The sequence below is a fragment of the Glycine max genome, chromosome 13, assembly GCF_000004515.6.
Source record: "Glycine max cultivar Williams 82 chromosome 13, Glycine_max_v4.0, whole genome shotgun sequence".
Lineage (NCBI taxonomy): Eukaryota > Viridiplantae > Streptophyta > Magnoliopsida > Fabales > Fabaceae > Glycine > Glycine max.
Genome location: NC_038249.2, coordinates 23,654,010 through 23,676,595, shown reverse-complemented (window position 1 = coordinate 23,676,595; position 22,586 = coordinate 23,654,010). Strand labels below are relative to the sequence as shown.

Genomic DNA, 22,586 nt, shown 5'->3' with positions numbered 1-22,586 from the left:
AAACTATGAGAAAAAATAGATTGGTACAAATTAATTTCATGTTACCTGTAATTTAATGAAGTATTCTTGATATCCCTTTCTTGACATTACTTGAATGTTTCTTAATCTATATAACATTAACTTATGGTAAAGTAAAAGATATACAATGTAATGATATACGATATATATATATGTTTTTTTACAATAGCAACACTGAATTCGATTCATGACCTCATGTATACTTCTCTAGTTCCACCATTAAGCCGACCCTGCAGGGGTTGATATACTGTATATAAACTAAAATTTTAATAGGTAAAAATATGGGGGAAAAACAATAAAGAAATCAAGTGAAATTTTATCTTAACTAAATCGCTGAGTAGAAAAAAAAAATTGCCCGAAAGATTATGACCTCTTTATTCATCTTTTGATGACATTGTCCTATTCGATTTACATAACTGGGAAACTATCTAATTTCACCGAAGAAAAAATAAAAGAAAGAAAGGAACAAAAAAAAGCTGGAAAAAAAAACTATCTAAAGAGCTAATATGATCTCGGGTACAAAATTTCTAAGCACCGATTATCTCTGCCACTAAATCATCTAACAACAATCTCTCAACTTCCCTGCCTATGACATCAATGTCATCTCTCAAGTCCAACCACTCTGATTCCATAACTAGCACCTTCCCCAGAGCATCATCCTTCACTTTTCCGTCGCTCACTAACATCCTCAGAAGGCCATCTCGGAACCCATTCTCGATCAAATTAGAACCAATAACATTTTTGGTCACTGGACCCACCCATGGTAGTGCATGAGTGCATTGCTCATTGATCTTGACAATTCCCAAATTAATACGGTCAAAAAGCAATCTCCTTTGAGACCTTGAGCAAGTAGTCCAATCACCATACCTCTTTTCAAGCTCATCAAAAACAGATAGACTCACAGGGCATTCTAGGGAATGCCAAAGTTCCGAAATTGTATCTGGCTGAGCTCCATCAATGCCAGATTCAGACAAGACATCAATAATGTAGGAACACTCCCAGCTATCTTCAGTCCTACGCAATCCTTTGTCCTCTAACATTCCAGTAGATCCTTCCCCACCATCTTCATCACTTACTATCATGGGCCCCTCCACATATTCATCAGATTCCAACTTCAGCAACTGGAGTTGCATTCGCAGCCCTATCAACAATAGAAGGTTCGTTAGAACAAAGAAACGGGAAAAAGGCAGGAGTCTCAGACAAACTCAAATGATCAGGAGAAAACTGATCGGCCCTTAAAACATCATTTCATCAGTTAAGCTTCAATAAGATAATTTATGTAAGCAGCAAGTTTCAAAACAGTCTGATTCAAAGGACTGACTAATAAAGGAACTACACACAACATTAACATAGCAGGATAATCAAAATAAATGTCAGTCTCAGATACCCAGTAGCTCAGCACTGAGAATTTCAAAATGAAGGAAATAAAAGATTGAGTAACTAAAGGAAAACAAATATGGATCCAGACATAGGATGCAGATTAAACAACATTGACATTGCAAAATAATTAAAATAAATGCTATGTTCAGTTACCTTGTAGGTCATTATTCAGACTTTCAAAATTATCAGAACAAGATGACGCATCATCTGTAAACGAAGGCTCCAGGACTGAGACAGGACTGGGCTGATCAGCATCTTTACAGCAAGAAGCTTCAAGTCCAGGAACAGGAACGGGAGGTTCAGGGAGGACTGAACTTCCACAAGATGAACAAGCTGATAGATCCTGAAACATTACAACATATCAAGTAAGAAAACACACAATGAAGCTTGGAAACTTTTATGCAATTCATTAATTACAGGCCAGCATATTAGATTATGAGAAAATAGAACTATCCTCTTTAGGAATGCATCTACTACTGCATTTAAACAGTTCTGTAAAATATTAATATTAATAGCAGCAAAATGAACTCAGTTCTGTATTAACAATTTCCATTTTCTAAAACATTCGTATGACGTCAGCTGGTGAAAGAACTAAGAATAGGAAGCCATGTAAGGCTGAAGCAGACAAAAGAGATAAAAAAAAAAAAAGGAATGCCATGACAAGTGAATAAAATGGTTAATTGGCTTCATGTGATATAAGATTAACATCAAGAAACAAATCATTGATCTAATGGATACTGCGAGTAAATTGTTCAGTAAACTTAAGAAAGGTGGCCACAGCATTATCAGTATAACAATAGAAAATGTTAGAAACTTTACCTGCTGTTTTGAATTGTCTAGGTCTGCACTACTGTTGTCTTTTATCAAAAGGTGAGAAGATGATTCAGGAAGCACCTTAGTAGAAGGTTCAGACCAAACTTTACTTCCATTTGTCACATCGTTATCAACATCAGCAACTGCATGTCTTACAATCTCAGATGAAGATTCACTAGCTAGAACCTCAAGCTTGGGTGAATCTTTGAGACTGATTTTCATCTTATTCTGAATTGATGAATGCAAAGACCTAGACTTCTTGTGACCAGATCTTCTCCTCTCACGTCTGTGAGCATCCTTTGGCACCATAAATCGCTCATCAAGAAGTGCTTCAGTGCGCAAGAATCTTCTAGGACTTCCAAAGGCAGTAGATGAAGACGGAAGGGATTTTGACCGCGACAAACTACCAATGCATCCGTCCTTCCAACCATCCCTGCTGCTGATACCCAATGGTTCAACCCACTTAGCAGGTTGACTATTGGGAGTACATTTATCATGGAAACCTTCCCCACTAGCCATGCTGTCCGAATTAGAAGCCTTCAATTTCATGTCAGGGATGGCAAGCATTTCAGCCAGCGTACTGCTCCTGCTGATGCCTTGCAGCTCTTGAGACTTGTGTGTCATTTTCCACCTCTCTGATAGTCTCTTCTTTGCCTCTCTACTGACAGAAGATTCACTAGAACGGGATGATCGCCTGCTGCGGTTGTTTAAGTCAATCGAATTCCCCAAAGTTGCAGTTGTTTCCTCAGACTCCTCAGGAGATTCATTCCCAGAAACACTACACGAACTATCATCCCCAGCATAACCTCTAATTCTAGAGGTGGAAAGCTTCATGCTTCCATTGTTAAGACTAATTTTCATTTGCCTAGTGACTTCCTTTGCAATTTCTCTAGATTCAAAAGAATCTTGCCTCCAAGACCTGGCACTTTCAGGCAAATTTGTCGCTTGGCACAGTTCAGTGTCATTTTCACACCCTGCCAGAAAATTATGTGAAGAACAAGGTGATGACACAATTCTGGTACCATTCTGCACTTTTCCAAGATTAGGTTTCAGAAGGACAATCTGTGAGGTGACTGCCTTTTGTTCATATTTAGCCTTAAATTGAAGCTTTGATGATTTTGGTGAACTATGCATCACATGTCTTTTGTCAAAATGACAAGGATAACCATCATGATGCTTCTCATGAGATGATCTATTGTAGTTTGACCGTGTTTTCTCCCAATCTGACCTCAAATTGAAGTCATGTTCATACTTCTCAATATCCATAGGTTTTACATAACCATAATGTGATTGGACAGGAGCAGCTTGAAGATCATTTAGATGCTTTTTAAACAAAGAATCTGGACGCTTAAAGTATTTTAGCAGAAGATCCTTGTTAGAGTCCAAAACCTCAAGTGTGTCACAGAAATCCTTTGAAGACTGTAAGTCTTGATGAGTTGCAAGTCGTTTGGCATCCATGAACTTCTGTTCAATGAATGAGATTTCGGCATCAGTGGTCATCAAGTCTGCACACCCCTGTGATGGATACCTATGGCTCTCTACCTTTGGAATCTCTGAGACCTCAAATACATCCTTAAATTCTTGGTGATCCTTTGAGCTTCTCCTAGACGATTGACCATCATATGGCACTCCTTTGCCGCGTGTTCTCTCTAATTGTGCTGTCTTCTGTTGGTTTTCTGACAAAGCCTTATGCTGCTTATTAATAGGCTGCTGGAACGGCAGCCCATCAAGCCCCATCAATCTGGCAATAACACCAGGTGATCTTCTTTTGGATTCAGCTTTCGGTGACATCTCTTCAGCTAATAACTTCTTAATCGGAGTTCCAAACAGCTGTTTGGAAGATCTCCACCCAAATTTAGATGAGAACTGCAAAATTCAGCAGATATGATCATAAATGTCAGTGTTTCTTATTCCTTTTTTTACAAATAACCATGTATAGAGAAGAATGAAAGGCAACCCCTCCACCGTATTAAGAAAGTCTCTTCATTCATAAATGCTATATAACCTAGATCATGACCAATTGTAGAAAGAAAAAACAAACAGAAAAGGAAAAACTAACTTACTGAATCCTTGTATGCAACCCCACCACTGGATGAACCAGGATCAGGAGATAGATTCAGAGGTTGTCGCTGTCTATGAACCTCTTTGTTCCCTGGAAACGAGTTGTAGGACAACATTAGCATCAAATTAAGGTTCAGGAGCATATACGAGAAAACAAATAAATCATGCCGAGAAAAAAAAATTGGAATTACTAGAATCAAAGTCAAGGCAATGAAGCAACCAGGAAATTGTTGTAGAAACATGAACTGCTTATTACAAACGAAAGAAACGATTGAAAGAATAGAACCCCATCATGCTCCACTTGAAGCATGAAGCAAATAAAAGAAGCAAAAGGGGGGAATAAAAAACTCATTTTTTGAAAACCCACCGTAATGTGTGATCACAAAACATCATACATAACCGAATAAAATCATTATGATAACGAACGAAATCATACCGACTACACCGCAGGTTAAAATTAAAAAGAAAGTAGCATAAATTCCGGTCCTTATAATCATTATTTTTACCATGCCGCAGACTAAACTAGTGAGAGAAAACGACTTAGTTGTTTTTTTTTTTTTGCAGAGATTCCTCCAGTTTCAAACTATTGAAAATTTATCTGTAGTGGACTAATAAGTTAAAACCATTGTCTCAGTGAAAGACTGATCCTTACTGAAAAGTAGTAAAAAATAAATATTTAATTTTGACAACTCAAATTTAAAAATTAATAAATACAAAAACTGGTATCCATCAGTAAAAGCCAAAAATCATATAGATAAAAAAAAACGTAGAGAAATAATAAAAAATTACACAAACTAAGACTCAAATTAACAAAAATATTTTCTTTAAAAAAAAAAAGATTGTACATTTGTCTGAGAAAAAAAAGTAAGAAATGAAGTAGAAGTTGAAGTTTCAAATGCGGAAATTCTCCAAGTGAAGGAAGCAGCTTAAAAAAGAAAAAACAAAAAAAGGAAAGAGAGAGTAGAGTGACCTTGAGGAAGAGGTGGTTGAGGTTGGTGGGTGGAGGAGGGTGCTGCGTTGGACTTGCTGTGGCGGGATTTGTCCATCACGATTCATGAACAACGACGAAGAAGAAATGAGGATCGAGGAGGCAACAAACCGAAACCCTAAGTTGAAAAAGGTAGTGAAAAGGGGGGAATGGAGATCCCTGAAGTGAAAGAGATTCAGTATTTAGCAGCTAGAGATGGAGATGGAATAGAAAGTGAGCGTTGCGGTTGTGGGGATGGGTAAATAAAAAAGAGAAAAAAGAGAGGAAAAATATTAAATTGAGAGAGAGAACGAAAGGGGTGAGCATTAATGGAGTTGAACTGAAGGAAGTGAGAGAAAGAGAGAGAAAGTGTGCTTTATGTTTTTGAACATTCAAATAGCGAAATGCAGTTACACACACTCTGCGCGGGCAAGTGGGGGTGGCGTGATGCGTGTGAGAGTTCAGTTGAGTCCACCTTCCTCGCACGTGTCACGGACATTGGATACCACCTTCGTCTCCTTATAATTCTTCCTTGTTTAAATTTATTCTGAATTTATTATATTTGATTTTATGTTAGAAAAAAAATTTAATTTTCATTTTAATTAAAGAAACTTTTGTATTAAAAATTGTGTATAAAATATTACTTCAAACTTAATTTTATAACAAAAACATTCAAACAGAAATTACATCATTTTAAAATTAATTTAACCAAGATTTTATAAAATAATCTTTAGTGAAAAATGCAGCCTATTCTTGTAATTATTAATTAAGTATTAAGTGTTTGATGAGATTCTACGTGGTCCTCTAATTGACGTAAAAGCTTCTAATATGTTTATGAAGTTAAATTTTAAATCAATGACAAAATAATGAAAATAAAATTGTGTATTAAATACGGAATTAGGTATTGAATTTTTTAATCAAATACTTTTATTTAATATATTTTAACACAAATATTCATATGAATAGTCCAAACATCTATTAAACTTATATTACATTAATTAAATCTCATAAATATATTATATTTTAAAAATACAATATATTGATGGCATTGATGATTACTTTGGTTTTGTTATTATGTTGTACATGTAAAATAACTTTGCCAATAGTTTATTTTTAATAAATAAATTGATTTACCGCCTTTGAAGAGATTTAATGTTTCAATCATATTTTCATCATCTAATCGATATCTTATTTTTCTAACATATATATTTTTGAAGAGATATAATTTTATATGGAAATTAGTGCATTTAATAAGTATATTACATTTAATCAATAAATATATTATATTTAATAAATTGAAAAATAAATACTAAATAATAAATAGGATATTTAATGGCGTGATTAATAAATACATTAACTAATACACATTTATTTTTTATTTAAAATGTTTTATATTATTTCAAATCTATAATCAATTGACCACAACGGCATACAAAGGCGGGAAATTTGACAAATAAGATGCAATTTATATTCAAAATTACAAAAATATATTTAGTAACACGGCTTAAAAAAAGATGTTACTTAACACGAGTTTTTAATTTAAATTTTAAGAAAATATTAATATAATAATTCATATTTTGAAACATGACTTTTTAATACAAAGTGGTGTCTCAAAACATGACTTATCCATATTTATAAAAAAAAATAAAAAAATTTCATTTTGATAAAAAGAAATGGCCAAAAGCCATAAACATTTGTGGATTTTGTTAATTTACCTTTAAAGTATTGATAGACCATGACTACACATTCTCTTTTTTCAATTTCATGTTTGAAGTATTTTAATATATAATTACATTTTCAAACTAATTTTTTAACAAAAATAATGAAAATAAATTATATGTATATATATATTATATTTTTAACATATATATTCATATGAAAATTCAAAACATTTTAAAAAAATGTAGCAAATTAATTAAATCTAGTAGACATATTATATTTGAAATATACAATAATTTAAATTATGGAATATATGTCTTAGTTTAAATATACTATATTTTAGGTATTAAATTTGGTTATAGATGCATTTATTTATTAATATATTTTGAAAATACACAGAAATATATATTCTCGTATGAAAAGTCAAACATTCATTTATATTTATTAAAGATATATTGTATTAATAGATATAATATTATATAATTAAGAGATATTTATTTATTTTAACATTTATATGCACTACATTAATAACAATAAATATCCTATTAAACAGGATTGTCTAGGCCAAAACGATATTATCTTTAATCGGTTCTTTTTCGTTTTTGTTTTGTTTTGTTTAATCGATATCGTTAATAAGGAGAGAATCATTTGTATACATTACAAAAAAAGTTACCCACATTAAGTATTTTTCCATTTATTCGTATATTATAATATACAAATAAATAATGCTATTAAAATAAAATGAAACATTTTATCTATTATTATATTATTAATATAATTTTCTTCATTGTTAATAATTTAATTTTCATTCACTGTCAGGATGAATTTTTTAGTTTCAATTAATTAAAAGTATAGATGACTTTCAATATAAATATTATAAAAATCAACTATGCTCTTCTCTTTGTGAAAATATTGAAAATCTGTTCAATGTGAACAAATTTCATTAATATTATGTGTGTGACGGATAAACAAATGTTTAAACATCGGTGTGATGATTTATATAAGGTGCGTTTGATTTAGATGATGGAAATAAAAATGATAAAAATAGAAGAAAAATATTTAAAATAAAATAAACAGGATTTACATAAAATTCACATAATTTATTCTATATTTCTTTTATTTTTCCCTCAATCAAACATTGTCTTAAATAAATATACATGTTGTCATATATAATAATTATTTATGATTGAATATTGGTAAAAAAAACTTATATATACAATGATCAATGTATTTAAATTACATACCCACAATGATGACAAAAATAATAAGAACTTATATCCTTTAATCAAATAATATGAGATTCGAATCTTAATTAATCATTGAGTATAAAATAAATCATGATTAAAAAAAATACTCGCATCATATATACTAAGGGTCCCCAATGGAAATTTCTCACCACTTTCTATGAGAAAAAAAGTGTATTTAAATTAGATAGTTAATTTTTACTTAACAGTTATATATCAACATACACATTTCCAATATCTAATATTTTTTTCCATTGATATATGATATTTCTATTTATAATGCCATATTCTAAAATCAAACAGAAATTAATAACATTTAATCAAAATTGGGTTATTCGGGAATCTTTTGTACACAACAACATTCTAATTTTGAAGAATAATATAACTATAAGCTTCATAACTAATTCAATATAATATTATTACCAGAATAGCAGGGCACAATTATACACGGGAATTTTAAAAGTCCAAAAGTTTGAAATTTAACCTTATCATTGTTTTCCATGTAGATGTATTGCAAAAGAAAATATTGTCATAAATCACAATAGTATCATTTCTAATGTAGTGTTTCCATTACTGTTATATCTGCCTTACTAAAATATCCATTTTTATCAGACATCGTCTATTGTTTTAAGCATGCAGCATGCTCCCCTTTTATTAATAAATAAATAAATGAGATATGGAAGGTGGCTAGAATACAAAACGTAAGTAGCCAAAAGAATCTTTTATAATTTTGAATGCAAGCAGCTTCTTCAACACATCATAGCAATATTTGGCCAAAATCTTATGTTTTTGTTTTCTTGTCTTATGATTTTTGTGTTGACGCGCTCGATCATTTGTTTTGTTTTCTGGAGACAAGACTGATTTGTTTTTTCGTCACAAGAATTTGTGTATACGCAAGGGCAGTTTAACTATGTAAAACATTTCATTTCAGACCCTAGCTAGGAATTAATGAAGTTTTTAAATTTTTTTAGTTTAAAATATCTCTCAGTATATATAACACAAGTGTAACTAATAAAAAATGGTTAACAAATCTATTATATATATTAATAAATTTGTGAGTAAATGATAATATACAAATCACTATGCATATATTATTTAATTTATCATATGAGAATATAAAAAATATCATAAATAACATAATTTTTTTCTAATAAAAATAATTTACCTTTAACAGACATTCTTATGACATCGGTTAAAATATTTGCCTAAAAAAATGTTTTAAGTGTCACTGCATGAATATGGAACGTCATCCGGGAACAGCGTGTTGTGGACAAAACGATTGACGTGTAAGATTAACGAATTTAAGGAAGTGTAACGAAAAAACAGACCGAATGAAAACTGATTGAAAGCCAGATTAATGTTTATAAAAAAAATAGAGTTAATTAAATTTTTAATCTTTCAACTTTTTCATACTATAATTTTTTATTGTTTAAAATATTTTTCCTCATCATTTTTATTCTGTTTAAAACATTTTATTCATTTTTAATCTCATTTATTTTTATTGTTAAAAAGTAAAGTAGTCTCAAATATAAAATAAATAAGAGAATAAAAATTAATAAAACAAGGACTAATTTTGAATGATACAAATAAATAGAATTAAAAATAGATAAAAAATTCAGAAAAATTAAAATTATTGACAGACTAAAAATTATATAAAATATTTCAAGGAACTAAAAACTTAATTAACGAAAAAAATTAATTGACAATTTTAACACTAAACTAACGAAAGAAACAAACTATTGAATCTAACAAAAATAAATAATTTAAGTACAAGGGGAAGTATGGGAAGTATGAAAAGTGTAAAGATAACTTGAAAGACCGAATTAAACGGTGCAATAAGAAAATTAATTAAACAAGAGATTAGTAACAATGATGCCATTGAATAAGACGGAAACTTTGAATAACACTAAACAAATCTTAAAAGTACAGGAAACCAGAAAAATCAAAAGAGGAATTTATTGTATATATGCATTAAATTTGTAAAAGACATTACATTGAATTTTAATAGAAGTTACAAAAAAGTTTAAGAGGATGGCTGAATTCAAATGCATGTAGTTACTACCACTTTTAATGTAAGATTTCGTGTGTTCTTTAAAGCTGTCAATCCTGTGCATAACTACAAAATTGATAGTCATATATAGACTAAAACTTTAAATGCTTAGGCAACTAATTTGCTGTGTTATCTGTCCTTAATAAACTATACTATACATTCAAATTTAAAACTCAAAACCTTATGCTTAAATAACTTCTGTAGACGGCTATTTTAAATCATGATAATTGCTGACCTGTGTGACTACCCTAGCCAGCATTTTAAATTACTCTAGTAATTAAGAACCATTAATTGTCAACATCAATTCTTCTCAAGGCTTGATCGACAAAGATTAATTTGATAATTTCAGCTACGGCAAAATCTTTTCAATTATAAAGCAGTGATGGCCACAGATCTTACCAACAATATTGCCTCGACGATTTCTTTAATCAGTTGGCCGTATTAATTATTAATGCTTGCCGAAGTTTTCTATCAATGGCGTTTGGCCAACTCATTAGCTTATTATTATTTATTTATCTTAACCACCAATCATTTTACATTGCACCCAACACTTGTCAATCTGAAAGTCACAACGATTTACATTAAAAAATGAAAACTGTAACTATTTTTATGTAATTATTGGTCCGGGAACAAGGCACGTATATACAAATATACAGTGTTCTTTACTTACGTGGTCCGGGAACTAGGTTTTTTTAAGCAAATATATATTGTTATCGTGAGTACAAAATAAATTATAATATCATTTCTTAAAGTTGAAATAAATTACATATGACTTTTATCCGTACACTATTTATGTTTGAGTTTTAACTTAACTGTATTTTTAGGATTCGAATTCAAAATTATTAAATTAAAAATTATACACTAACCTTCCGCAACTTATATAATGACATAAGGTTAATATAAATATCTCCTGATTTCTTATATTGTTATATGAGATGAGAGTTCAATATAATGTGAGAAAGAGAGAGAGATGTCATATGTAATTATATATTAAACTTGAGGATATTTGTATAATTTTTCCTAAAAGATGTAAACCGTAAGCATACTCGAAAGTAGAAAATTTATAAGCGGAGTACTAAAATCCTCAATTTTACTTAACTTATATAGGGTGGTATCAATACAAAATAAAGCATAGTAGGACAGATCATTACAAACACGATCTTGATTGATCAAAAGGAAACTCACAGCAGACAATGCATGTCCACAAGGCCAATATATAGACACTAGGACAAACCATATAATTGAATCCAATTTGCAAAATTAAAACCCACTTTTTACGCTAGAAAGCTCCACAATGCATGCCATAATGGTATGATCTTCCATGCAAAAACAGTCATATGATAAACTGAAATAGAGACAAAGTGAAGTCATTTTAGTAGGGCCACAAACAAAAATCTAATTGAGGACTGCATAGTTAATTTGACACTATTTTCAAGTGTATATATATGCAAATATGCATAAAATATATGTAGGAAGGATAACAAGGATCGAGTGTCGTTAAGATTAAAACCGAAACATTTGAGTGATGTTTAATTAAACCTCAAAATGAGTCAGGAGCCCCTTTTTTGTGTGTTTATTTTTGAAAACAAAAAAGCTAGATGTTTTAAGAAACAGAAATCAATGCAAACTACAGGCCTTTATTTTCATGTTTCTTTTTTTCACCGCCCATTTAGGAGTGCAAGGGTGCTTATTTAGGTATCATCTTGACTTACACCTATTTGTTTCGTATACTTAATACAGTATATTGGAAAATTATATTTAAGGAAAATACTGTATATCTAGTACAAAATAAAAAATCGTGAAAATATTAAGAAGGAAGTAGAAAAGGACGTATACAGTCACATAAAAATCCTTTACAAGGACCCTACTATCTATGGTTACTTATCCCTACTTTTCATACTCACTTTGTAACAATACTTTCTCATCACAAAATACAACTACTAAGTATTAATTAATTGGTAGAAAATTCCTTAGTAAAATAAAGAGTAAAGGGGCATAGCCATTAAATTCTAGAATAACACGATTGCTTCTATTTCCAGTCAGTCAGTAGTTTTATATTGTTGGATATATTAATATTGCAAGTTATGTAACCATATGCAAGTGTCTCCATCAATTCGATTTTTTTTTTATTTTTTTAAAATTCATATAAAAATTATATATTCTAACTATATTCTAACTTTTAATGTTGGGAGAGAAACAAACTAGCTAAAAGCTAGGGAGCATATAGGCATGTATAGTGATGATTACTATTTAAATTGAACACTCCAAAGTCAAAAAGGCAAAGAAAGAGCCCGGCAGCTGGTGCAGGCCTCTACATATACTTCTTTTTTCTTTTATCTTCATTTGATTTCTCTCTTTTATGCAAGAATAAGTCTCATGAGTCCACGTACCAAGAGGAAAAACATTTATCTGAGTGTCCCGCAATAATGCAATATATATATATAAGCAAGTGAGAGGAATGTTTTATTATGAGAAGTGAGAGGATTAAATAGTAATCTTTGGATCAAAATAAAAGATTTAAATTTAATTATTAATTAAAATTACACGTGTATTTTCAAAATTGAAAAAGCTAACATTAAATATAGTATTTTTCTCAGTCTTAGGAATACACCTTATATGCCCTATATATATATATAGCATTATTGAGTGATAGGACTATTTAGCGCGGCATTTACTCCGATGCCAAAGTTTTTGACTTATTAAACGGGTAGGAATCATTGCACAAATATTACAAGGACAAGTTAAAACGTGGTGGTTAACAAATTATGGGGCTAAACTAGGGTTTGCCCGATTGACTTATGAGACCATAATTTAGCATGTGTAGTGTGCGATAGCTCTGTCTTGCTTCCTTTTTTTTATGGTAGGGGCATCTTTGGTTTCAGTGTCCTCTCTATGGATCCAAAGGAAAAGACACCATAACAATAAAGATAATTTTGTCCCCAACACCTTGAGACTAAAGTTGCCCAAAGCATTCTATGGTATCACAATGATTCTTCACCTTCTGTTCCTCTTCTTTAATCAAATGGCTCTTCCTATGGAAGCGTGTGAAAGCAAAGAGGCCTTTAGCCCCCACCAACCATCAAATCATAATCATATATTATCTATAATGATATATGGACGCTTGTTATGATGTAAACTCAAACAAAAAAGACTTTTAACACACAAAATGTTATAATTTAGCATCTATTAAGAGAGAAATAAAAGAAAAAAAAATACAAATATAATAAATAATACGGTATATATGATAGAAAGATAAATAGTGAAAATTGAAAAGTGTTGAGAAAATATTTTTAAAAATAGTGTCTAAAAATTATTATTCTTATTAAAATTCTTAATTTTGTAATATCATATTATATATCTTATTCATGTTTATATTTCTTTCTTTTATCTGTTTCCCTCTCTAAGGATTTTTTTATATATATTATAAGTTTTTCTGTCTGTATTAGATATTTTAAAATAATGTTTGACAGATTTTGGAATGAGTAAACCAATCAATATTGGCTGGCTTTTATAGTTGTTGGCTCAAATCCAAAAGGTTGATCCAACTGACATTGTGTTATTCACAAGCAAATTTAGACAGAAAGATCAAGGACGGGAGAAAATTACAGCGTGATTGGCTACTGGATCTAAGGGGTCAAGGATGCATGCATGATGGATGAAATATTTTTCCATTAAAATGGTTTAAAAAGAAATTAAACAAATAAAAGCTTAAAGCGATTTGCCTAATTAATGCGATGTAGGCCCAAACAATTATGACTTTGAATGGGGTAAGAAACTTTTTGACGAGTATTTTACAATCATAATTCGGAAAGTAAAGCAATACACTTGGCTATTGCCCATGGCAACACCAAATCACTAATATTAGAAACTTTAAAGTTTATTAATTAACCTTGTGATCAATTTTATCCCTGGACGGATTTAGTCTCGTATTGGAAAAAAAATACGGGGATGTGAAAGTTTGAAAACTGAAAACTAAATTAAACTTTAAATATGAGTGGCTTGAATCTAGCTATGTCACATCTTGAATTGTACGAAAACCACTTAGAGTTCAGTTAACCATCTTAATCACTTCCAGAAAACGTATTACCTTAGTGGCCCATAAAATAGGGTTGCCTAAAACACTTTGAAATCATGTTTAGTGCTAAGCATATAAGTCAAACACATACAATATTGTAAAATGTAAATGCGAATCGATAATTAGAAAGATCTTCCAATAAGCTGCACTTCCTTATTCTTCCTTCTATATATGGTGTGTGTTAGGTTAGGTACCTCTTTCATAGGCAACTTTATCTATTTTGATTATGCATAATTTTGCCATTCTTTTGTTGAACATCACCGACTGTTCGTAACTGCCGCGCATAACTTTGATAAGTACTTCTAAATAACAAAAGGTTTTATGTGCCAGGATTGATTATTCAAGACGTAGTAAATAAGTTTTTAAAATATAAATGACTTAGTGAGAATAGAAAGACGAGTCAAATTATCTTATATTATGAAATATCATTTAAATTTTATGCTATTTTATTAATCAATGATGAAGTAGTTCAAGATTGTTAGATTACGATACTTAAATTAATTAATTTTGGTTATGAATTGAGTTATTACAACCTGAGTTAATAAGTTTGGGGTGTTTCTATTTAGTTTATATTAATTATGGATGACATCCACACAAACGGATATTATTAAAGTTTTGAATTAATTAATTGTGACTATTGAAATTGTAAAATATTGTGAACAAATATGGCTTATGAGTTATGATGCCAGTGCCACAATGATATTTTCTAAAAACAGTTATATATACTAGCTTTACAATTTCAAACTCAGATATGATTTTGTATAAGCAAAATTAATTATGAAAAGTATAAGATATATATAACACCGCCCATGTAGAATTATAAGAAAAACTCAGCCTGACAAGTCCGAATACATGCAATAAAATCACAAAGCAAGCTAGCAAGCTAGATTATTCTGCATGGGGCAAATTAAATGGTGGGTGTTGTGATGTGTGTCCCGTGCAATGCTACCCGTTTTGACACTGGTTTGAGCTCTAGAGTTCGTGGGATGCAATAGCTCAGTGTTACGTGTATGTGTGTTCCGGAGACAAACAACAGGGACAGTGTGTGAGTAATTTTCTGGGTGCAGCAAAGTGTATGTATGTATGAAAGTAACGAGAGTGAGTGTGCATGAGGTGCTTGCGATTTGTGATGTGTCTGTTAATGTGTGTATGGAGAACTGAATGTGAGTGTATTTGTGAAAATCAAATGAGTGCCCCCCCCCCCCCCCCCCCCAGTGGGGGTTGTGCCAGAGGGGGGGTGCAGGTAGTAGTTGTTGTCTGGTGTCTTTGTTAGAGTAATGGCTAAAGGAGGAGACTATATATTAGTGTTGTCATTTTATTTCACATTGTTTTAAACAGGAATATTTATTATGAAGTGATTTTGGATTGATTTCAAGTGGATATATATGATTTTGATGTCTCTAAATTCAATCTCAATAATGACAGTTTCTCTATTTTCCAATTGAGTTCTCTTAGAGCAATTGATCAAAAGTGTTGCTTTCTTATATCTCCAAAACAGATGAAATTATACGTGATGATGGTCGATCCATCTCTTCAAAAATGGTACTATTTCTACTCTACTTAATTTGGCATTTGTCATGAACATTTAAATCTGCAAGTTGCCAGTTGTTTTCTTTATATGAAAGTTATTTGCTCTTAATTGGAGTTTTGGGTGTTGGGCAATTTGTTACTCAGTGTACACACTCTAGATGTCTATTTCTAGGAGTGAAAATGGTGTTGTTATTGAGTTATCCATATTTGTAATATATAGGGCTCATGTGTTGATATCTCATATTAACTAAATATATGATTAACTTAGTCGTTGTTATAAAATTTGAATAATTTTTATCTTACAAATTAATTTTATATGATTAAATTAGACTTTAAATCTAGATTCTAATACCATATATATTAAGAAACAAAGATTAAAATAAATCATTATCTGAATTGATGATGAATTATAATAACAATCTCCTTTATATACAACTCACCCAATATATTTTATTCAATTACAATAATAACTAACTTCAACAAAAATAACTAACGTCTACTTAATGTATAACAAGAACTAACTATAAACTGAAAACCATCTTATATCTAACAATTTCCGTGGCTCATAGAAAATAACATGTCACAAACTTATACAGCTAATTAAGTCTTGAACAATTGGGCATATGGTAAATAGCGAATACAAGATAGTAAATGAAATATGACATATATAAAGATTGGTGGGTTCCATCATTTCGGGGAGGGGGGGGGGGGGGGGGGGGGGGGGTGTTTCATTATGTTCATGACGTGAACTCAATATTTCAAGATTCAAATATCAATTACTCTGATAAAAATGTATAAAAATTAGAAATTGAAAATTTTGTTTACGTGGTTCAAATGTCACGCTTGGTATTGAAAAAGGGGAAAAGGATGTGACGACCTTGTGCCATCCTACGAGGGGACAAAAGCTCAATATTTGATTGCTCAAAGGGCAAAAGAACAAAAATTGTAAGAGCTAGGTTTGATTTTGATTTCCTCCCCTAAGCTCCCATCATTTTTTCCATTGGGTAAAAATCATTTTATTTGATTATACTTAGATGGATAAGACCAAAGGCTTCAAAAGAATAAAGATGGGCGCGTTTAAATGTGATTACAGACTAAAAAAAATGGCTCCTAGTCAGGATGAAGTGACTAAGATTGATCCTACTCTTGCAAATTTAGTAGGCTAGTAGCAGGTCAAATCAAATAGGAGGAGATGATACATAATAAACGTTTGTTTATTTTATTTTTTAATTAATGCCATTTAGAGGAAGATTTTTTTTTTCATTTGGTATTTTCTGTTTTGAACCACGTTATTTCAATATTTGTGTCCACTAAAATTTGAAACAAATAAGTAGATAATGATTGAGTAAACACATATCAACCAATCATTGAATGTTTCGGTTCAACGTGTCATTGTTGAATGCTATTGTTCCTCCGCGAGGAATCACTGAGTGGTAGTGTTCCTCTAACTGCAATCCAATAAGACTACTCTGCAAGCTTGATGCGTTAAGATATATTAATGTTCAGTGTGTTATTATTGAATGTTACAGTTTTTAATTTGTTAATATTATTTTTATAGACAATTTTATAATTAATTTCCTTTTTATAATACAAAATTATTGTTTTGCATTCTTCAAACCAATTTTTGTTAACATTTATTTCCAATTTTGTATAGTAAAATTTACACAACATAGCTAAAATCTGCAAAATTTTGGGTTTTTCATGCAATTTTCTTTATAAACTTACTGATTTTATTGAAAACTTGCTCTACAAATTTTTCTGTGACTCTGGAAAATATTATTTATTTAAATTTGTTGAAAAATTCATAGAAAATCTTAAAGTATTTTTTATGTATTATAGTACAAATTTTTATTTTGTATAAAACACTTAATATGTCTTACAATTTTTTTTACAAAAATAATTTACAGATAAGTTCTCTATTTTGTTATTCAGTGGTAGATGAGAGTATAAAAGTCATAAAACTGTGATTAATATTTGAATTACATCATTAAATACTTAAAGTTGCCTACGAAAAATAATGATATTATTAAAATTATTACATTTGATTTAGGTATTATAATTTTAATTATTTTGACCCGTCAAAAAAACTGTCAAGCTCCGCCACTGAACATATGATTAGACTAATAAAATCTTAATTCCATGGAAATTGTCATTAGTTCATCATTGTTATCGAACTACCAGTTCACCATACAAGACAAATATAAAGCATACAAAGATTATAATTATATATATTTAGTTGCGGGGTCATTTATTAGGATGGATCGCCTCAAATACCTTGTTACTGACGTAACAGCAGTAGTAGCAGCTTTAGCCTTTAGGGGCAAATAAAGGATTAAAACAGACTAAACACACCACCAATGATTTTGCAAACAATAAGTACTGTGTGTACTGCTTGTAATAGCATTTAAAATAGAAGATGGCACAAAACGAATCTATCCATGCTACTAAGCAAGATTCACCAGGTACACTCATTTATATGACACCAAATTAGGTCCTTGTTCTAGCAGTCTTACATCCATTACTCCCAAATAATGCAGAACATGCACTACGAATTCTATTCATACTTTCATATTCATTTGGAAATTTTAAGAAACTTGCTTTGCAAGTATAGACTATAGCCAGCCACTTTCCCACGACAAAGTAACATACTGAAATCTGAAAAGATTCTAAAGAGAATTGAAAATGACATACTTCAAGTAGAAGCATAAATACAACATTATACTACAGAAGCAACAAAGCCAAAAAGAAAGAGTAAATGCTTGAAAACAGAAACATAGCAGCTGACGACCTCTTCTAAAATTGCTCATTAACTTGCGTAAGACACTAAGACTTGGCAACCTCTAATGATTTATAAGATAAGCATAGCATAGTCCAAGAGTTTGTCAAATTTAATCACCCGAGACAGGTTATGCTATCATATGATACCTGCCTGCTTGCCACCTTAGATCGTACTTTAGTTGATCTGAACATAGGTGCAAGTGAACTGCTGCTCATATCAGTTGAAAAAGCCTATGTTCCGTCACATTAGGACCAAAGACTTGGCCTAAATACTTTCTTGCTATATATTATGCTTCCTCAGCATTACAATCTCTTGTATTAAGATTAAAGAAACTAAAAAAGAATACAAATGAAATGCTAATTATACAGAAAATATACAGCCCTAAATAGGATGTGCATTCCAACAGACAAAAATCAAAAGGAATCCCTTAGTGTGTTAATATAACATGAACGTATCTATCAGGACAATCCTTGTATGCAATCCGGATTCAGGGAAAATTAGAGGTATATATAAGAATCCACAAGATACACAGGTTAATGTAATAATGTCCATCAGTCAAAGGTGAGATAGATAGCCATCATTAGAATACCAAACAAGAATTAGCATAATTGGATGCAACGACATTATAGTGCCAAACTAAATGGAAGTCCAATAAAATTCCTTCAACACCACCAAATATGCCATTTCATAATAATGAATTTAATTTTTCAATGTAAAAACTAAATCCAAGACAATTTCCATGGTGGGTTTCGGTTTCTTATTTTCATGTGTGTCATTCTCCAACAAGATCACCAACAATCTACATTGAATAATGAATTTAATTTTCAACGGAAAAACCATTTTCAAAACCTACATTCTTCCTCACCAAAATTGTTCCAGCATACAAATATTATATTATGACTATCCTATATCAATGTTGTGGTTGGAGTAATGTATTCAGGCTCTTATACCTCTCAAAAAGATACATCATACATCACAAAGAAGAAAAAATATGACATCACAATCCAAACGATTACAATATGCCCTGGAAATTGAAATACACTAAAGCACCAGTTCTATTTCACAGCATCAGAATAACTCTGTTCTTAAACCTCACTATCAATATGTACCAAAAATCCAACCAATAACTAATTTTGATTAAAAAATGGAGTACTAACTCCCATTTCTTATTTATCATTGAATTTACCGATCAACTTGCTTTGTTGTCGAACACTTCTTTTTCATTTCAAAAATTTTCCGGGAAACAATTGGATATATTTTTATTTGCGAAACAATCCCACTCAGCAAACCTAATCACCTAAAAATAAAATAACACCATTCACCCGGATACCCGGATCACCATCCGAATTATTTAACAAAACTAAGCTATCAGCATTAAAAAAAAAACATATTCTTCATTTTCCTAAACAAAGAACCTTACTCTCAATCTCAGCTCTTTGCACCACCTACTCCTCTCCTCTCCAAAAACTGAGTATTTTCCTCAAAATGATGCTTATAAGGATGATCCTCTGGGACAAGAGCACGATACTTCTCAAACTGTTTCTCAGCTTCATCCTTCTTTCTCAGCATGGAATACACAATACCCTGACACAAGTAAGGTCTAAAATCCTTAGGCTCTTCCTTAACAAGCTCCTCATACACCTTCAGTGCTTCGGATAAATCCCCATTGATAACCTTTATCTGCGCAATCAACAACTTAAGGTCCCTCACATCGGAATCCCTCTCTTGTTCCTCGCAAACCTTCGCGGCGGCCTCTTCGATTCTCTTCAATAGTTCCTCCGTTGGCTTGTTTGTCTCTGAAGTCAGCATTAAGAGGCCGCGATAGGCCTCCACGTGGAACGGATCTCTGTGAAGCAATTCCTCGAACACGTTCGCGGCGAGCTCGTGCTCGCCGTAGCGCATGTGCAGGTGAGCCTTTAGGAGCGGGTACTCGGACTCCTCGGGCTCGAGCTCGGTCAGACGGTCTAAAACGCGAATCGCTTCGTTGATTTCGAGGGCTCTGATCTTGGTTTGAAGGAGCGATTGAAGCGCGTCGGTGTCGGTGGTGCGAAGTTGCTCCTCAGTGGCGCTTTCGTTGGGTAGAGTTTCCGACTCGGCGGATTCCGGTGGAGCGACCGGCGTCGATGCGAATGCAACGGGGGGAGAGTGGAGGCGCATGAAGAAGAATGCGGTCGCGGCTATGGCGATGCAGGTGGGTTTGACGAGAGGAGGGAGAAGAAGGTTTAGGGTTAAGGGGTTTTGGGGTTTGGGTGACGGTGATGGTGAAGATGAGACTCTGATAGGAGAGAATGGAGGGAGTGGTGGAGAGAGGGAAGAGAAGGGTGTCGGAAATGAAGAACGATGGCACTGAGAACCTCGTTGAAGTAGTGAGTGATTGAGTGAGATGTGAGAATGACGAATTTTTGGGAGAGACTCCATGGCTAAGGTTGAAGAAGAAGAGCAACCTAAAACCCCCTTCGAGTACCAATGGATTGCGCCAAGCGACAAAGGTTCTAACAAAACCCCCAGCGAATATGCTGCTGTCTAGGATGCAACGGTGTCGCTTGTGCCATTTTTCTATACTTTTAAATAGTTCTTTTTTAAAACTAAATTTTTAGTTGCTAAATTTTTTCAAAATTAAATTTTTAATCTCTAAATAAAAGTTTGATTAATCAAGATTTTTTAATTTTTTCTATCAAAATTTAATCTCTAAATTTTTATTTGATCAACGTCCCAAAACTTTTAAATTTTTTAATTTTTAATCCCTAATCAAAAGTTTGAATTCATTATTTTTATTTATTTAATTAGATTTTAGAGACTAAAAATTTAATTTTTCAAAATTTTAAGGAATAAAACCTTAATGAAAAAAAGTTAAGAAATCTTGATTACTCAAACTTTTGTTTATAGACTAAAAATTGAATTTTGAAAAGATTGAGAGATTTTGACCCGTTAAACTTTTATTTAAAGACTAAAAATCAAATTTTAAAAAAATTTAAGGACCAAAAACTTAATTAATCCTTTTTTAAAATTACTAGTTTTTTTCCCTCTAATTTATTATTCTGGTTGGATTTGATTTTATATTTTCTTTATGTTCAATTTGATTATCTAATTTAATAAAAGGGTTTAATTTGATTCTTGTCATTCATTCTATCATGTGAACACAAACTTTTTTTTGAAAGGTCAATGTTAATTTTTGTTAGTAGAAGAATTCAAACTCACAATCTCTTCCTCTCTTTCTCCTTCTTCCTTCAACCATCAAGTCAACTTTATAACTTTAGGTGGACACAAACTTAACACTATTAAACATAATGGGTGATGAGGATCAAATTGAATTTCTTTAAAAAATTAGCGGATCAAATTGAAGTAAAAAAAAATTAAAAGACTAAATCGAACCAAAGCAATAAATTAGAAAATCAAAAAATTAATTTAGTTTTTTTTAATTGAAACAAATGATAAAAAATCATTTACAACTAAAGTCAAAAGATGAGTATTAAGAGCATACTTTCTTGGCTCTCTATTGTAATAACTTTGCATTAATTAAAAAAATAATTAACATCATTTAATTTATTAATCTTACACAGAAAAAATAAATCTCCTTTATAAATTATCCTACATTAGTTAGAAATAAATGATACTTTAGAGATTATAGCATTAAATATAATAAAATTAGTTGAGATTTAAGTATATATGAATTTTTTGTTGTTTATATTTAAGACCAGAATAGTATATTTTAACACAATTTTTATTATTGGTTCAAATTTATTAAAAATTATGAAATCAAAAGTCATTAAATAAAATGTGAGAGCTACAAAATTTTGTTATTTTTAATAATTTTAATTAATAAAGAAAATGTATTTAAAAGAATGTGTTAGAAAAATATGTATGTTTTTGGCATTTCTTAAGTTAAAACCACTTAGGTTATAACTAATGACAAACTCTGACAATAAAACTTATACGAACACAAACTCAAAGACGAGAGGTATTAGATATAATCAATCAAAAATTTAAAACATAACAAAAAAAGACTTTTC

The 22,586-nt window shown here is 31.2% G+C and overlaps 2 protein-coding genes across 4 annotated transcripts; both read right to left on the bottom strand.

Moving 5' to 3' along the window:
* Nucleotides 1-369: 369 nt before the first annotated feature.
* On the bottom strand, nt 370-5,651 carry LOC100794819 (uncharacterized). 3 transcript variants are annotated; one of them, XM_003541347.5, is made up of 5 exons: nt 5,243-5,651; nt 4,275-4,363; nt 2,218-4,077; nt 1,552-1,741; nt 370-1,159 (listed from the first exon to the last, which is right to left on the bottom strand). In XM_003541347.5, exons 1-5 carry the CDS (start codon nt 5,316-5,318, stop codon nt 546-548), a joined length of 2,829 nt encoding a protein of 942 aa, XP_003541395.1. In that variant the 5' UTR covers nt 5,319-5,651; the 3' UTR covers nt 370-545. The 3 variants fall into 3 exon arrangements, with proteins under 3 accessions (XP_003541395.1, XP_006594084.1, XP_006594085.1); XM_006594021.4 differs by lacking the exon at nt 5,243-5,651 and adding an exon at nt 4,709-5,200; XM_006594022.4 differs by lacking the exon at nt 5,243-5,651 and adding an exon at nt 4,464-4,684.
* A 14,157-nt stretch (nt 5,652-19,808) lies between these two features.
* LOC100812214 (protein SLOW GREEN 1, chloroplastic) lies at nt 19,809-21,112 on the bottom strand. Its single transcript, XM_003542423.5, has one exon. The coding sequence runs from the start codon at nt 20,992-20,994 to the stop codon at nt 20,005-20,007; it is 990 nt and encodes a 329-aa protein (XP_003542471.1). The 5' UTR covers nt 20,995-21,112; the 3' UTR covers nt 19,809-20,004.
* Nucleotides 21,113-22,586: the final 1,474 nt, after the last annotated feature.

Bases quoted from the DNA above. Each gene is read 5' to 3' on its own strand.
- LOC100794819 (XM_003541347.5), bottom strand. From the start codon at position 5,318: ATGGACAAATCCCGCCACAGCAAGTCCAACGCAGCACCCTCCTCCACC. The intron at 4,364-5,242 runs GTCACTCTACTC...ACTCGTTTCCAG, and splicing joins TCAACCACCTCTTCCTCAAG to GGAACAAAGAGGTTCATAGA. The intron at 1,742-2,217 runs GTAAAGTTTCTA...GTAATGTTTCAG, and splicing joins TAGACAATTCAAAACAGCAG to GATCTATCAGCTTGTTCATC.
- LOC100812214 (XM_003542423.5), bottom strand. From the start codon at position 20,994: ATGGAGTCTCTCCCAAAAATTCGTCATTCTCACATCTCACTCAATCAC.